This window comes from Cinclus cinclus, chromosome 14 (genome assembly GCF_963662255.1).
Source record: "Cinclus cinclus chromosome 14, bCinCin1.1, whole genome shotgun sequence".
NCBI classification, from domain to species: Eukaryota; Metazoa; Chordata; class Aves; order Passeriformes; family Cinclidae; genus Cinclus; species Cinclus cinclus.
The window spans coordinates 2692727-2710000 of record NC_085059.1 but is presented as its reverse complement, the minus strand read 5'-3'; the positions used below and the strand labels follow the sequence as shown (position 1 = coordinate 2710000).

Below are 17274 nucleotides of genomic sequence, written 5' to 3'. Positions count from 1 at the left end.
AAGGTGAAGATGTCACCAGCTCCCAGCTGGACACACCAAAAATGAGCTGATGAATCAGCAGGAGCGTGGCCACTCCAAACACAGCCGGGAGGGCACGAGGGAAGGAGGGAGGTGCTGGCAGACACGACCTGTGTCCGTCCAGGCCTCTCCCCGTCCCTGCTTCCGTCTGTCCTGGCTGCTCCCTGTCTTGGCACGTGCTCCATCCCAGCTTGGCTCAGCACCGATTTCCCTGGCGTCACTCCTGCACCATCCTGCTTGGCCTTATTTCAGCACCTCACCCCGGGCCCCCGCCTTCAGGCTGCCCAGCTGTTGCACCGCTATCACCACAGCTGGCCAGCTGTGCACACACAGCTAGCACAGCCTGAAGGTGTTCCCTGTGATCCTCCTGAGCTTGTGGAGCCCCCAGACCCCGGGCTGGGTTTGCTTTGGTCTCGAGGTGGCTGAAGCCATTCAGCACAGGGAATTTTCCTTATGGAGCATCCCCAAGGACGTCATCTTTGTGTCCCCACACCTCCCAGGCAACTTCCAGCAGCCTTTGGTGTCCTGAGCCCACCTCACCCTCTCCTCCTGCTTTTCCAGCCTTGACAGGCACCCCTTGTCTCTCCAACCTGTTCTCATCCCTCCCAGCTCCCCTCACCGCTCTGGTTTTCCCAGGTGAGGATCCTGCATCTCTGCTGCCATCACTTTTCTTTCTCACGCTGAATTTCGATGCCCCAAAGAGCACCAAATCCAAACCCACCGCAGTGCCAGGAGCTGGTGGGAGGAAGGGACGGTGCCGCGGGGGGTGGCCGGAGCCCCGGCGCTATTCCTTGGCTCGGCCCCAGCTCCAGGTGACCTTTGCCAAGTCATTTCCCTGCTTTGTGCTCGCTCTTCCTCCTGCGCAGCTCGAGGCTCTCCCGGAGCCGTGATGCCGCTCGCTCCCGCTGCCCGCGGAGCTCCCGGTGGAGAAGCTGGATATCTCCCAGCCGGTGCCCGAGTTTGGGAGGGGAGGTGGGAAGGTCACTTCCTTCTGCTGGGACTGTTATCCCTGCAGCTCGCGGTTTTTTTAATTCTTTTCCTTTTCAGGGATGGAGCGGAACAGAAGAACCTCGCTGGAACATCACAAAAGGGAAGGAAATAAATAAAAACCCCAGGATTGTGGGGGTTCCCTGAGGAGCCCTGCGTGGGGTTTCCTTTTCCCATCACCTCCCAGTCCAACTGCAGAACAAGCCAATCTCCCCCAGTGCCCCGTATTTAAACCATCACTGACCACAGGAGATAAATTCTTCCCGACCCCAGCACCCACCCCTCAGCTGGGAGGATTCCAAACCTCCAAACGACCCTTTTTTCTCCCCAAAGACATGGACCAGGTGGGGTTTTGAGCACCAGTTTACTCAGGGAAAGGCTGGGAGGAGAAGTCACTGTCACCAGGCTGTGACCCCCTGAGCATTGTCCCACAGCCAGGCTGTGCAGATCCCAGCACTGGTGACAGGTCTGGCCTGCCCAGGAGGAGCTGGAGGAGCTCCTGCATGAATTATTTATGATTCTTCAGGAATAAATCCCTCCAGACCCGGCCTGTGACCCCCAGCCATCAGAACACTCCCAGCTGGCAGGAGGATGTTGCAGAGGCATCACAGAGCTGCAAATCAGTGCCGTGGAGAGAGATGGACAAAATAACACTGCAGGAAAACAGGAAGGAAAAACGGTCTCGAGCTGAGACTTGCCAGAAGCACAGGCAGGGAAATGAGATCTGGTGCTAAAAACAAAACGTGTCTCCTCCTGTTTCCTGTTCACACCCCGGCAGGCTCCCGACGTGCTTCAGGACCTCCATGGTGGCTATGAGCACAAAATTCCCCCTCTGAGGTTTGGACTGCACCCGAACCCTTTCACTGAAAGCTCAGAAAGAGCCCCAGCTACATTGAATTCTTACAGCACTTCATGCATTCGCTGTGTGCAGTGTTTCCTCCAGCTCCTGCCCATGCTGGCAGTGCCCAGAGCAGGTGGAAATGCCATTTTCAGGAGGGCAAAGCTGGCTCCTCTGCAGCTCAGCTTCTGTCCAGGCTGCAGAGCAGGACACGGGCACACCCTGAGCTCCCAGGGGTGCAGAGGCACCACTCCCCCTGCCCATCACCTGGCAGACAGCAGCGCCACCAGGTTATTTCGAGCTCCACTGCACAGCTGGAGCTCTCCAAAGGTTGTCATTTTGGGCTGACACCGTGCTAGCCTGGGACCAGGAGCTGTGCCGTAACACAGCAGGGAGCAGAGGGCAGCTTGAAATAAGAGTGAAGAGGCTTTTGCAAATCCAATCATTTACTCTGATGGAGACAGGCTGAGAGCTGGGGGTGTTTGCCTGGGCAAGAGGAGGCTCCAGGCAGACCCTAAAGCCTCTTCCAGTGCCCAAAGCTGCCAGAGCTCCAGGAGGGTTTGGACATTGTTCCCAGGGATGCTCAGGGTGGGATTCTCGGGGATTATCCGTGCGGGGCCAGGAGCTGCATCGATGATCCTTCCAACTGTGGGTATTCAGTGATTCCAGGACTTTTCAGCCCTTCAAAGACAGCCTCTGCTCCTCTGGAAGCGTCACTCCCTTTTCAGCAGCACAGCAAACCCTCCCTGAGCATGAGGAGTGTGAGGTGCAGCTGCACGAGGGAGGTCCAGAGCTGAGCCTTCCTCATCCTCAGCTGCCTGCAGGGCCCTGGGGGGCTCCTTGGGTGCCGTTTCTCGGGAGGAAGGACGTGATTTCCCCTCCCACAGCAGGTACAGAGCTCTGCAAGTGGTGGAGGAACCTTCCCTCGGGGCTCTCCTGAGCTCCATAAAACCAGCAAGTGACCCCGGCTGAAGGAGACATCCCGGTGTCACCCTCCGCAGCCCGGGCTGGGCTGTTCATCCTCCACCACCATCACCGACCACCCGGGTGGGTCCTGGGTGTCCTCCAGCGGTGCCTTCCCGGAGCTCCCGACTCCTCCATCCCCGGCGGTGCCCGCGCTCTGCAGTTGGATCTCTCCACCACGAGAGCCCACTGCTGCTCCGCGCTGCGCTCCGCCGCTGTCCCCGCCGCAGCCCGAGGGGCTGGGGGGTGCTGAGTTCCCCAAAATCTCCCCACGGAGGGGCTCCCACCTCCCTTCCCCCCTCGCGCGGTGCCGGGGGCTCCGCCGCCCCCAGCCCTGCAGGTGATGCTGCGCTGCCTCCCCTCCATCCTCAGCGCCTGCTGGGGTGCCTCCCTCAGCCTGCCACGATTTCAGGGTGTTTCCCCCAATTTTGCATAATTTCAGGATGTTACCCTGGGGTTTACACGATTATAGGGTGTTTACCCCGTTTTGCACAGTTTCAGGGTGTTTCCCTGGGATTTACACGATTTTAGGGTGTTTCCCCCGGTTTTACACCCTTTTAGGGTGTTTACTCCCGTTTTACACACTTTTAGGGTATTTCCCTGGGTTTCAGGCACTTTTAGGGTGTTTCCCTGGGTTTTACACGATTTTAGAGTGTTTTCCCCACTTTTACACACATTCAGGGTGTTTCCCTGGGTTTCACACGGTTTTAAGCAGCTCTGCATCATCACGAGCAGACTCACCCCCAAACTCCACTGTAACCCCGTTAAACCCTCCTCCGGGGGGAACATAAATGTTCCTCCCCTCCTGCAGGGCAACACCTTAATCAGGAGGGAAATATAAGGGGGTGCAGGACATCCCTGATGAGGACAGAGTTAATTATTGATTAAAGCAGCAGCTCCTGAAAGCTTCCTCAGGAAAAAAAAAAAAAAAAAAAACTGGCTTTGAGCAAAGCAGCTCCTGCCCTGTGCCCAGGGGATGATAAGGAGAGTTATTGTTGCTCCATGCTCATGAAAAGATTATTATTAAGGAGGGGAAGAAAGTTATAAGTGAAGTAAATTGGGCCAGGCTGGGTGTTTGAATAGACAGGAATAATGTTATGGTAATTTCATGCACGGCTCTGCTGCTCCAGGACCCTGACGTGTTTTATAAAGCCCAGTGCTACAAAAAGCAATTCTGTGAGCAGACAGAAGGAGAGCTGGCCAAAGAGAAACGAGGAGAAGCTGTAAAAAATGATGTTTTATTGTGTGGGAGAAAGCAATGAGTTGAGATCTAACCCTTGATGTCCTTCTGGAGGAGAAAGCTGGCAGCACATTGTATGATTTAATTGGCTATTCTAAGTCTTACAGTAATTTCTTTCCTGTGCTCCAAAAGCCTGGATCGAAATTTCTGTTTGCAAATGGAAGAACTCCCCAAGGCTGGGGCTTCAGAGCTGGATCTTTCCAGAGTGCAGAAGGTGCTGCTGACAGGATGGGGCATGGGGCACCCAGCAGCAGCAGTTTTCACTGCCACTTTGATTTGATTTTGGTTTGACAGCCAAAAACACCTGAACAACAACCCCTGTGCTGCACAGGGTAAGTGATGGATCCAGGCCATGGCACACTGTGACATAAATCAGAGCTTTACGAGGACCCAGCGGCCACAAATCAATATGTGCCAGTAATAATTACCCATTTTGTCCTTCTCTTTATTAATATTTAGACATTTTTTTAATCTTTTCTCTCTAAGCACAGTGTTTCCCTGCTGTGGGTGTCCTTCAGAGGGAGCTTCCAGGAAAGTTCCCATTCCTCCAATTAAAGGTTTTGTGCTGGACAGAGCTGCTCCCTGGGCAGGAATGACACAGCCACCAAAGCTGGGGATGGCTCAGCCTGGCCAGGTGACACTGGCTGATGTCCCCTCTCTGGGTGCCACTGTGCACATCTTGCATGGTCACAAGGGGGTTTCTCCAGCTCAGATGTCATTTAAAGAGATCGTGGAATGGGTTGGGTTGGAAAGGACCTTAAATCCCATCCACTGCCTGCCCTGCCATGGCAGGGACACCTCCCACCCTCCCATGCTGCTCCAAACCCCAATGTCCAACCTGGCCTTGGGCACTGCCAGGGATCCCATCCTCACAAAGAGGATTTCTTAATTAGGAGAAGTCCCTAGTGGTGATTATCTCCTCAGGGATGCTATTAGGGATGTACACATTGCAGATGAAGCCCTCTTTTGACATGGAAAGGGGAGCATGACTCCACGATTTTCATTGGAAATGACAGCCCTTATCTCCTCTACCACGGGTGTAGGAGAGCTGATAATGCCCTATCAGCCCTGGGAAACAAATGGGAACAAATTCAAAACAGAAAACAACCCTTCCAAAAAAGTCATATAAATTATATTTGTTGTGGACACAAAAAGTTTCCAGCAAATCCAAGCACGATCCCCGCTTTAAAGTACGAAGAGGGCTGGAAATAAGTGAGAGGAGGGATCCTGGAGCATCTGCCATGTCGGGAACACCTCCAGCAGCTGGAGGAACAGGAAAAGCCCATCTCTCATCCAGCTGTGCCCACAGGGATCTGTGCCAGGGGTCTGAAGGCAGACACAGACCTGGCTTTTCCAGAGTGGGAGAGATGGGAGCTGGATCCTGATTTCTGGGGCTGTCCAGCAGAATAAATCCTCATGGGGGATCTCAGAAGCTGCTCCCTCCCCAGGGACTGCAGACACGGAGGTCCTGCATCCACCACGGGAGGAGAAACTGGAACTGAAGAGATCCCAGTGCCTCCAGCAACAGAGAGCCCAGGGAGGGACAGGGACCATGCTCTGACATCCGAATACTGAACTGGGACCATGTTCTGATATCCCCAGGGCTGAACTGGGACCATGCTCTGAAACCCCAGGGCTCAACTGGGACCATGTTCTGATATCCCCAGGGCTGAACTGGGACCATGCTCTGAAACCCCAGGGCTCAACTGGGACCATGTTCTGATATCCCCAGGGCTGAAATGGGACCATGCTCTGAAACCCCAGGGCTCAATTGGGACCATGCTCTGACACCCTAGGAGCCTGCAGGGCTCAGGTTTCACCTCCCCTGGTCCCTCTGTGCCACCCCACCCAACAAGGTTCTCCCCAAGGTGACAGAGCCACCTCAACACCACCCCAGTGAGGGTGCCAACCCCACCTTGGGACAGCAGCCAGGGACGGGGACAGAGAGATGACCACAGTGAGGGTGACCTCAGGTCCCCCCATCCCTTTGCACAGAGATGCTGCAGGCTCCACCCAGAGCTTCCCCTCTGGTGTCAACACCTCCAGATGTTCAGCCAGCTGTGACGTGCCATTATCACCCCTCTTGCCTCTGCTGTGTCACTGCTCCTGTCTCACCCACCTCTTCCAACCCACACGTTGTCCCCTGGCACTGCCCCCACCCAACACGGACTCAGGAGCTTCATCTTCTCCCCTCCTCTCCTCTGGCTGTTTGCCCGAGGGGCTGGGGAGGCTGGCAGGGGCAGGACGATGTTCCAGCCCCCCAGTGTGGGAATAGGGGCTGTGGCATGAGGTAAAGAGGGGCTGGAAGTTTGTCTGTGCCATATAAACAGTGCAACGAGGACACTGTGAGTGTGGAAATATCTTTCACTGGAAAGCAATTCCAGATGATGCAACTTCCAGCAACTGCCAAGGGCCAAGCACAGCCCCAAAGCTCCCCAGCTGGGTCAAGGACCAAGGCAGCTCTGCTGACTACTCCCAGGCAGCGTGGGACAGGTAAAACCAGGACAGGTAAAACCAGAAGAGAGGTTTAAGCTGTCCCACGTAGGCTGAGCTGGCTCCAGAGCCCAGGCTGGGACCCAGCTCCTGCCTGGGGAGAGTGGCACCCCTGGGCTGGACTTTTGGGGGCCAGTGATGGGTCACTGAACCTCCTGGCTGAGCATTCCTGGGGCCAGACACAGCTCTGGGGTGATGCAGCCTCCGTGTGTGGGCAACGGTGAGTCCCGGGACACACAAACATCCCATCCCAGCTTTTCCAGCGGGACGCATCCCTTGAGCCCCGCCCAGGTGGCCCAGGACCGTGTCACAGGTAGGTGATCTCGATGACATTGGGCTCAGCGCTGCCATGGGGAAGGTGATGACTGCAGGAGCAGTGGCAGGTGACTCCAGCCGAGGGCAGATCCCAACCCGGCAGCTTCCCACGGGAATCCAGCTGCCTCCAGTGCGTGAGGAGCACGCTGTCCATGTGCTGGGCCATGGGCTCGTGGTACAGCGTGATCTGCACCGTGCGCAGCTGGGGCCCGTAGTGCACGGCCAGGATGATGAGCACGGCCAGCAGCACGAACACCACCACGATCACCGAGATCACGGGCAGCGCGTCCGACCTCTTGCTCACGCTCCTGACGACGGACACGGGAGTGAAGGCGGCCACGTCCTGGGGCTCGGGGTGTCGCAGCTGGCTGCCGGCCACCGAGGCGTTCATGGCTCACAGGGGTGACCTGCTGCAGGGACACGGGGGTGACCACCGAGCAGAGCCCGTCCCTGTCCTCGCCTCCCGCCCTCTTCCAGCTGCCTGGGAACGGGATGATCCCTGAGCGTCCCCTCCCTCGGGCTCGCAGCACAGGGGAAATTTCGGTGCTGGAGTTTGGGGTTTGTAGGACGAGGCGATGCCCTGCATCCCCTCATCCTGAGCGCCTTTGGGGAGCCCCCTGCCCTTCCCTCTCCACCCCCCAGCCCCACGGTGCTGATCCAGGAGCAAACCCCAGGGGGACCCAACCCCCTCACTCGTCCCTGGCTACAGACAAGATGCCGCGGTAGCCAGCACGGGTGAGGGCAGGGGGCGATGGGAACGAGAGCAAGGAGAGCCCTCCCGGCCCCGAGGGGTACCTGGGCGTCCCTGCTGCTCGGGAATCATCGTCTCCGGCGGCGGGCTTGGGAAGCTGCCGGCGGGGCGAGCAGGACGAGCCGCGGGCTGGTTCTCCGATGGAGGTGTAGCCGGACTCACCTCGGAAGTTGCCACGTCACGGCCCGGCCCCGCCGGGACTCCCCGGGCACACGCACGGGCAGCGCCCGCTCATCCCGTCCCTGCCCGCTGCCACATCAGCGCTGCGACCCTCCCGTCCCCGCTGCGGGACAAGGGCTCCTTGTCTGGGGACGAGCAGTCTCCCTCCCTCCCCCTTCGGCTGCAGGAAACCTCCCGGCGAGGCGTGAAATTTGAATGTGGTGAAGGCACGGGTGTAAAAAATCGCCTTGTGCGTGCGAGCTGCTTGGACAGCCCGGCACGGTGTCCCCAGGCTCTGTCCCCGGGGATGGCACAGCCCCGGGGATGATGGTCCCTGCCGAGGGTCCCACCACTGCAGAAAGAGCATTTGCCAGCACGGCTGTGGGGTGAGTCCCTGGGGAGCTCTGATGCTCTGAGCCTCCGGTTCCGTGGTTGGACTCAAGGATTTTGGAGGTTTTTCCATTCTAAAGGATTGTGTGAGCTGCTGGGGGTCACAGGCAGGAGCCAGTGCCAGGTCAGGGCTGGCACATCCCTCCCCCTCACACAGGTACATCCCCCTGGCCCAGGGGTGCTGTGTAGCACACCCTCTGCCCCAGGAGTGACCTTGAGCACATCACAGAGCAGAAAACACGGATCCCTCAGAGTTCCAGCCATTACAAATCACATCTTCCCATCCTTCCACCCCAAAACACCACTGCCCTTACCTGCAGGCTCTCAGCAGACAGGCTGGGGTGAATATTTGGGCTCTGTCCTTCCTGCACGTGGGGAGGACAGGGTAGGAAATGTCTTTTCCACCATCCAGCCGAGCATCCAGAAGAGATTTAACTGCATGTGAGCTTCTGAGTATTTGCATTCATTTCAGGATTCAGTAAAACCTTAATCTACAGCATAATCTCTGAGCATCGCATCTGTGCAAGGGACAAAAGGATGGGGGAGCTGCTGGCAGGGGCTTTGTCCCAGAAAAGGCTGCTGTGGATGCTGCCAGCCTTGGGCCTGGTGGCTTTCCTGGGGGCTTGGAGGGGTTGGAAGAGACCCAGGAAATGTGAGGATCTGTTCCATGCACAGGGGATCATTCCCTCCAGTCCTGCTGCTGTCTGCCAGCTGTGGGAATGAGGATCCTGCTGGCAGCACATGCAGTGAAGGAGAATCTCCTTTGCCTTTGGCTGAGGCTCTGTGGCTTTTGGGGGGAACTCTGGGAGGGGGCTGGAGCAGCCCTTCAGACCAGGAGACAGAGTCCTCTGGCTTTGCATCCTGAGCACCCACACAGAGCCCCTGAGAAGGACACAGGAGCCTTTCCTAAGGGGGGACACTACAATGCTTCTGCGAACACCCACTGACGTCCAGCACAGTTAAATCAGAACCTCTGGAGTTCCCAGTGGCACAGGCAGGACCTACACAACACAAGGTCAGGGCCAAGAAACCAAATTCCTGAACCCCTCGGGATGGATGGGGGCAGAACCAGCCCCGTTTTCCAGTTCCTGCCCAGCATGTACTGTGTGTCCTGCAGGGAGGGAGGCTGTGCAGCCTGAAGAGGAGTATCCCAAAGCCACCATCCCAAAGCCACCGTCCCAAAGCCACCGCCCCAAAGCCACCACCCCAAAGCCACCACCCCAAAGCTGGAATGTCTCCAGAGTCACTGGAGCTGCCCAGGGAGGCACAGGGAACAGGGCAGGGCCAGCTGCTGGGCTCTCCTGGCCCCACAAGGAGCAGTTATTCCTAAATTCCTCAAGGATGTGTAAGAAACACCCTCTCAGGTGGCAGGGAGGCTCCTCCAGCAGCTCTCACCCTAGGGAGGCTGATAATGGAGGAATGGGACCTGAGGCACACCCTACCACACACTAAACACATCCCAAAAAAACCCCAGCACCGCAAGGAAGCCGCTGAGGCCCGGAGCAGGGCATCCCTCCGTGCCGGGAGCCGAATCCCCGGCAAAACCCGGCGAGGTTTCCTCTGCCGCCGGTGAGCGATGTCTCACATCCTCCCCGGCCATAATGGGCTGAAAAACACAGTTCCCTTGTGGATTCAGCCCGTTTCCTCCAATTCTTTCACAGGAAGCCGTGTGAGAGTCAGCCCAGGCAGGCGGATCGCTGCTCGCGGTCCCTCCCGGCATGGCCAGAGGCTCGGACCAGCGCGGAGATGCTGCTCCCATCCATCCATCCTCTGCTCGGGCTCCTCCTGCTGCTCCCAGGTGAGCTGCTCCGCACTCCCCGAGGGGGATTTGGGCAGTTCGGCTTCACGGGGGGCTCCAAAATTAATTTATCCAAAGGGAAGCTGGCAGAGGTTGGAAGGTGTGGGAGATGCCACTGGGAATTAATTCAGCCTTGCAGTTTAGCAGTGGTAGAAATCAGACTTGCTGGGGAAAATGTGGCTTTGTTAGGTTCGCAGTGCTTAAAGATTTGCTCCCTGGTTAACGAGAGGAGTGTTTCTGCTGAGACGTTTGGAGTAAGTGGCTTTTGTCAAATAAGAGTAAAGGTGGAATGTTTCAATGTACAGGGCATTTTTTCTCCTCAAAAATACTTTTTATTTGCACTTTTCCTCTCGTTAATATAAATACAAAGCCCACGTGCAAGAGTACAGCTTATCCTTGCTGTAATAATTCTGCTGCTTTGGGGTAATTCTGCTTTAACTTCTCTTTCCCATGTGAGTCAAGGTGTGGGATGAAGGAGCTGGTTTCCTGCTCCAAAGGATGACAGGTTGCTTTTCCCTGCATTGTCAGTCCCCTCTTGCCTTGCTGACAGCTGTAGTAGCTGGGAGCTGGAATACATTCAAAGGAATATAAAATAATGTGTCTCCAACTCCGAGGTTTTATCATTAAACCATAGAAGTTGCCTCGGGTTGCAACCACTGTGCTGGTAATAATGGGATTTTTAAAAGGCAGAGAATCATAGAATGGTTTGTGTTGGAAAGGAAAGATCATCTCATTCTGTAGAATATAGAAAGCAATTCGGTTTGTAGCTGTATAATTCCAAGAAATCAGAGCACGTGGATTGGAAATTTTCTCTCTTCATTAGAGGGCAACACTGCTGCCTTCAGCAGAGGGGGGATTTGTGCCTGGGATCAGAGCAAAGATCACATCAAGGAGCTTTGAGAACCTTGGCCACCCTGGGACACTCTTTAATGCCCATCCAGAATACTGCTTTCCCTCTTAAAACTGCTTGGAAGGGCTTTTATGGGCCAGGAACAGCACAGAGGAGGTCAGGACCCTTCCCACACCGAGATCCATGGAGTGGGAATCCCAGAGGCACTGGCCAGAATTCCAGTTCCCAGGAGCACTGGGTGGAAGGGATACCACTCTCCATCCTTCAGTCCCCACAACATCACTCTGTCCTGTCAAAGCCACCTTTGAGTCTGAAATCGGGGCAGGGATTGTCCCCTCCATGGTCACAGCACTGCCACCAAACCACATGCCCTGGAATGTGTCCTGCCACCCTCTTCTGAGCTGGCCAACAGCCCAAAAATGGCTTTTCAATTTCATTTGTAATTTTACAGCCAGTCCCTAAGGTGGTGCAGCCCCTGGGGGAAGCTTCTGCACAAGGCAAAGCAGCAGCTCAGTGAGAGGAGCAGTGGGGCTCTGTGATTTCCCAGCACACCAGCAGCTAAAAAAGGGGATTAGGGGCTCTGGAACAAGGCTCCCCACCCTGGGGGAGATGGAGGTGACCTGGAAGAGACCAAGAATCAGCACTAACACCTGCCTGGTCCCACACAGGCCTTCCTCGCTTTTTCTTGGTGCAAATTCAGTGTTTTATTAATTTATCATTTCCTAAATTAAACTTTTCCCTCCATTCTCATGGTTATTTCTGAAGGGACGTTCAGATAAAGGAGGTTCAGACTGCTATTTCAAAATTGCTGAAGTGAGAAGTTCTGGCACATTTCCAATTTGTTTTTCCTCCCCCCAGAAACACTTAGCAGAAAATTTTTCCAAACAAACCTCTTCCTATGGACCCTTTCCATTACAATGGGCAGGCATTTTCCAGACAAAAGATTTCGACTGCAAAAATTCCTCCTCAGTGCTGGTGAAAACCCAGCAGGATTTCCCACTGTTGTTGTTCCATCCACCGCTCTCCTTATCTCCTTATGCCACAGCCTGTGGATGGATAATGCCATGAGAAATGCGATATTTCAGAAGCAGACAGGTATTTTGAGATACATTTTTGATATAATCAAAAAGATAGGGTGCAGCTAAAGGACGGGCACCCGGATTCCAGACTTGCATCCTCAAACCAGGGCATCCTAAAGCAAATTTCTCAGCCAAGGGTGAGGCCAGCCCAGCCCTGACGTGGTGAACAAGGAAGAGAAAGCAGGAGGTGGTTTGGAGAAATGTTTGTTCACACAACAAACTGCTCCCTTCGGTAACCTGAAACCCCTCGGTGACTCTGCAGATCCGACTGCAGCAGCTTCCAGGAATTCTGTCCCTTTTACAATAGGTGAGTCAACAGCAGGTGTCCTTGCAGGAGGTGGTGCTGGTGTCCCAAAGCCAGGAACACTCCTGCTGGGAATCCAGGCTGGAGAGGGGAGTTGGGGCTCCTGCAGCACCAGCAAAGCCCCAGCTGGGAGCTCTTCTGGCTCCAGTTCCCAGAGGAGCCCACCCAGCACAACCCAACCACTTCAAAAAGGGAGAAGTTCCCACCTTGAGCCCAGAGCAGGCGCCAGGATGGTCAGAGGGATGGAGCAGCTCTGCTCTGGATCCAGGCTGGGAGGGCTGGGGGTGCTCACTGGAGAAGGGAAAGATCCAGGTAGAGCTCAGAGCCTCTTCTAGTTCCCAAAGGGGCTCCAGGAGAGCTGGAGAGGGACTGGGAACAAGGGATGGAGTGACAGGACACAGGGAATGGCCTTAAGCTGCAGGTGGGGTTCTCACCTGAGTGGGGCAGAACTCCCCCCTGCCCTGCTGCCCACACTGTGGGGATATGAGATATGGGGGGGGGGGGGGGGGTAGGGGTACATGAAGAGTTAGGAAATGTGGGAATAAAATTTGGGTCATTCACCCAAAATCTGCACTCAGTTGAATTGTCAGGCCAAAATGCTTTACCTGGCCTGTAGCTGTTGATTCTGTGAGACAGGAACCTGTTCCAAGCAGGGTTATCCTTCAACTGCTCCCCTGGCACTGGAGCCAGGACACTCGAGAAAAGCAGGTGGAAAGAACAGGAATTACGAGAAATTAGTCACCAGCCCCTTTCACACCTTAGCTCCTGAGTCAGTGCCAGCAGATCACATTCCTGCTTAGTGGTTCAAAAACACCACAGACAAGCACTCAAATAAACCTGGGGAATCTCAGAATTACTAGAAAGAGTAATGAGTTTGGGAAGAAACTTGGAAAGTCTTCTCTGTAAAGTGCTTTGAGCTCTGCTAATAAATAATATTATTTAAAAACTGTAGGTAGGATGGGCTCCGGGTCCCATCAAGCCTGGATTGGTAGTACCCCATTTTTTCATCTGCACTAGGCATGGAGTGATTTCCCCTCCAAAATCCCAGACCCAGCTCCAAACCTGAGAAGCAGCCCAGGAGAAGGACAGGACCCACATCACCAGGAGCAAACACAGAACTCTAAAATCAGCAGGTCAGGAGGAGAATGGAACCAGGGAGCAGCAGCTTGGTGGAGCAGTGCTGGTGCAGCCAGGAGAAAAGCCAGGCTGCTTCTCCTTCCAGGAACAAGCCCTTTACATGGAAATTCCAGCCCTGGGCAGCACAGGGATGCAGCAGAGCCGCTCTGTGCTCGCTCCTTCCCCACACTGTTTGTCTCCCAGGTTGTTTTCTACATCCAAGTGGGTTTTAATTGCCTCCCACTAAGATCTGCTCCCAGACTGGCTCAGCAGAGAGGAGCATGGAATGTGGTGCTTGGAGAGGATGCTCAGGCCCAGCCCTTGAGGATGGGCAGAGGAAGGCAACAATTAATTTTAATTGCTGATGAGATCCGGGATTAATTCCTGGCTCTCTAAACTTTCCGTAACACTTTGACTGAGTCATTACAATTCAGAACAGCTTGGCAGCCAGTTGCCAAACCACCTCTCCATGCCATTTGGGAATGAGGCACTTGAACACTTCTGTGGATCTGGCCCTGATTTGGGCTGTCAGTTTTCCACCCTGCAGAACAACACTTTTCTTCTCTCCCCACAACTCCTACCCCACCTGCTCTGCTGTGACACCCTCAAGGCAGAGACACTTTATTTAGGCATCTAATTAAGCAGGACCTAGGTTTTGGGAGAACTCTCTGCTTTCCAGGTTTCCCAAAAGAGGATTTTTTTTCCCCATGTGGAAGTCCTAAGAACTGGGTGTTGATCATTGCTGCTGTGTTTCACTCAGGAAACAGCTGCACTTGTGTTAAGTGGTTGGGGCTTTTGGTTGGGTTTTGGCTTTTTTTGTTCTTTTTTTGTGTTGGGTCATCTGACAGAAGTGCCAATATCTGAGTTGCAAAGCCTCTTTTTAGCTCGCTGGATCTCTTTTCTGAAAGCATTTTCAAGCACAGAGGTACAGCCCTGCCCCGTGGGCTCTCCCCAAAGCTGCCAGGGGAGGGACGACCCCAGGCTCCTTGTCACTGGGAAGAGATGCTCCCTCCCCATCAGTACTTCTGAGTGGACAGGAGCAGTCCCTGTAACCCCACACCAGTGCCAGAGGTCGTCCCCAGTGACTCCAGTTCCTCTGTGAACACAGGCTGGACACCTGGAGCCTGATCTAGAAACCTTTCCATTGTGTCTCTATAAGAGACCCTCACAAAGTTTAGGGGTTTAAAGTACTCCCTCTCTTTGGTCAGCAGCTCGAAAAAAAACATGCTTTAAATATCTACAATTGCTAAAAATAATACCAAAGCAGAAATACCTAAAATTCACCTGTCTTTTTGTTGGCATCACCCTCTTTGTGCTGAGGAGTGAGCGGGTTGAGCTGCTGGCTTTGGGAATATCTCAGCTGCCATGAGAGAAGGCTCCAGATCAGTCTGGACACACCTAAACCCACAGAAAAACAACTGCCAAAACCAGAAATCCAAAATTCTCCTGTTTACCCTTAGGAAAAAATTAACCGGGCAGCAGCGAGCACTGGCTGAGAAATGCAGCTGCAGTCCCCACAGGCTCCTCTGCAGCCCTGCAGCTCCCAGGCTAGCTGGGACTTTCCCATGACAGCACAAAGCCACATTTCCCATCATAAATCCCTCAGCCAGCTCCCAGCCTCCACCCAGGACTGCACAATCCAGCTGTAAATCCTTTGCACCCAAACACGCAACGAACTCCTTGGCAGTGCTTGCCCTCGTGGCAGGGCTTTGATGTTAATTGCAATTCCAGCTGCGCCAGTCCGATTATTGCTGGGAGCTGTTTATACAGCCAGGGCTCTTCATGCTGGCAGTAGCACTGGGAGGGGATGGTTTCCAGCTCCAGGATCCCCCGGGATATCTGCAGGGAGCAGCGACACGTGGCTTTGTTCATTCCCATCCTGCTGCCCGGCCTCACAATGGGAGTTTGGTCTCATCCTGCTTTGATCAGATCCATCCTGCTCCTGGTGATGCTGAGCACCCTCCCCAAAAGAAAACAGCCAGTGGAACAGGACTTTTGCTTATTTGAGTTGGCAGGGAATGCATAACAAGCAGCAGCGGCCAGAAGTCAGAGCCAGGACTGCTCTGCTTTGGAATGAAGTGTGGATGTGTTTAGAGAAGCCAGGGCCGTTTATTCCGGAGCAGAATGCCAGAAGGGGATTGTTGGAACCTTGATTGGAACTCTGGGATCTCCATCCCTCAGCCTCTCCACAGCAAGAACAGGGCAAGCATCAGCCCAGCCACAGGAACTCTGGGAACTGAGCACTGGAAAAAAAAAAACATTCTTTTTTATCTTTTTTTTTTACAATAACCACAAGGTTTAGGTTTGCAAACAGAGAATTTTAGTGTGAACCCCAGTGACAGGACAAGCTGCAGTGAAGAAAGCGTTGAGTACAATCATTTCCTCCTGTCCAAGGGATGCTGGAGCTGGCCCGTGGATGGTCCTATCAGGGATGGTAGAACGGAGCAATGTCACCTCCCTCGCCCTCAGCTCCCTCCCACCCCCATCAAAGCTCTCAGATTTCTCCTCATCTGCACCAAAAAAAGGTGGAATAAATGCCCAGCTCAGCACCTTCATTCCCCTTTTCCTTTGGCAAAGGCTAAGTGCAGACAGCAGCTCTTTCTCCAGTGCTTCTGGGTGCTTCCACCCATGACCATGAAGAAGTACCTAGGAGCATTTCCATAAATGTGCCACAGCTACTTCTCCCCACAGGAAAACAAGACAATTGGTCCTGCAAGGGAATTTTGGAGAAACAGGAGCTGTTTGAGTCTGGAAGCTGCTGGAGGATATTGATCCCCCCCCCCCCCCCCCCCCGCCCATGATGATCTCAGCATTTCATTTCTTATGCTGAATGTAGAGAGTATCTAAAGGCATTTGCAAACCCATGTCCAGAACCATCCCCCTTCCTCAAAAGAAGCATCTCCACCTCTTTAGGAAGGGCAAACACATGCCTAAACCTTTTTGTTTTTCCCATTTTATTAATTGATTTAGTAGGTGATGTTACAGCTGCCTATAACCCTGTCTCTTTTAAGTTGCTCTTCAAAACCTCCAGGGAAGGATATCACATAAATTCTCCAACACAATCACCCCTGGCACCTCACTAGCTCTGTGCTAAGGCAGGTTCCTATTTCCCAGCCTCCTTTTTCCTTGCAGCACATAAAGGTCCTTGTTTCCTGATCCTGCTGCAAACAGAGTTAGAAAATCAACCAGTCCCTTCCTCTCTGTGTGATTAAAGATCTGATCGTGTCTCCCCTTCCATGGATTTTTCATGAAAAGGACACTTTTCCCAGCCTGCTGCCCAGTAAATTAGAAGAGAAAAACATGGAAAAGGTCTGAAAAGTCCAGCCTGATTTTCACAGCCAAGCCGTGTCTGGGAATAAACCACATTTAGTTATGTATTCACCATGGTTTATATACTTCCTGTCTGGCTGGGATCGTTGTCATGAAGCCTCAGAAACAAAAACAATTATGGCTCTAAAGCAATTCCATGAGGAAAATGAGATCAGTCAGATCTCAGTGCACCCAGAGGGAGTTGGGGGTGAGCTCTGAGCCAGGACCACCCTCAGTGCTCAGGGTGCTCAGTGCTCCAGACACCCCTCCCTGCCAGGACCCTCAGCCTCCCCCAGCACCAGCAGCTCATGGACCTACCCCAAAGCTCGTCAGCATCACCCCTACAGCTCCTGGCATCAAATCCTGGAATCACAGAGTGCTTTGGACACAGAGGGAACCTTAAAGCTCATCCCATCCCACCCCTGCCATGGCAGAGACACCTCCCACTGTCCCAGGGTGCTCCCAGCCCCAATGTCCAACCTGGCCTTGGGCACTGCCAGGGATCCAGGGGCAGCCACAGCTGCTCTGGGCACCCTGTGCCAGCCCTGCCCATCCTGCCAGGGAGAATTTCTTCTCTATATCCAAACTAACCCTGCTCTCTTTTGCTTTGGAGCCATTGTGGGGTGTTGTGGGCTGGAGATTTGAGACAGGTCTGAACTACAGG

At 54.2% G+C, this 17274-nt stretch overlaps 1 protein-coding gene across 1 annotated transcript; it reads right to left on the bottom strand.

Moving 5' to 3' along the window:
- Window positions 1-6846: 6846 nt before the first annotated feature.
- SMIM33 (small integral membrane protein 33) lies at window positions 6847-7245 on the bottom strand. Its single transcript, XM_062502304.1, has one exon. The coding sequence runs from the start codon at window positions 7243-7245 to the stop codon at window positions 6847-6849; it is 399 nt and encodes a 132-aa protein (XP_062358288.1).
- Between the last annotated feature and the right edge of the window lie 10029 nt (window positions 7246-17274).

Coding starts and splice junctions, on each gene's coding strand:
- SMIM33 (XM_062502304.1), bottom strand. CDS start 7,245: ATGAACGCCTCGGTGGCCGGCAGCCAGCTGCGACACCCCGAGCCCCAG.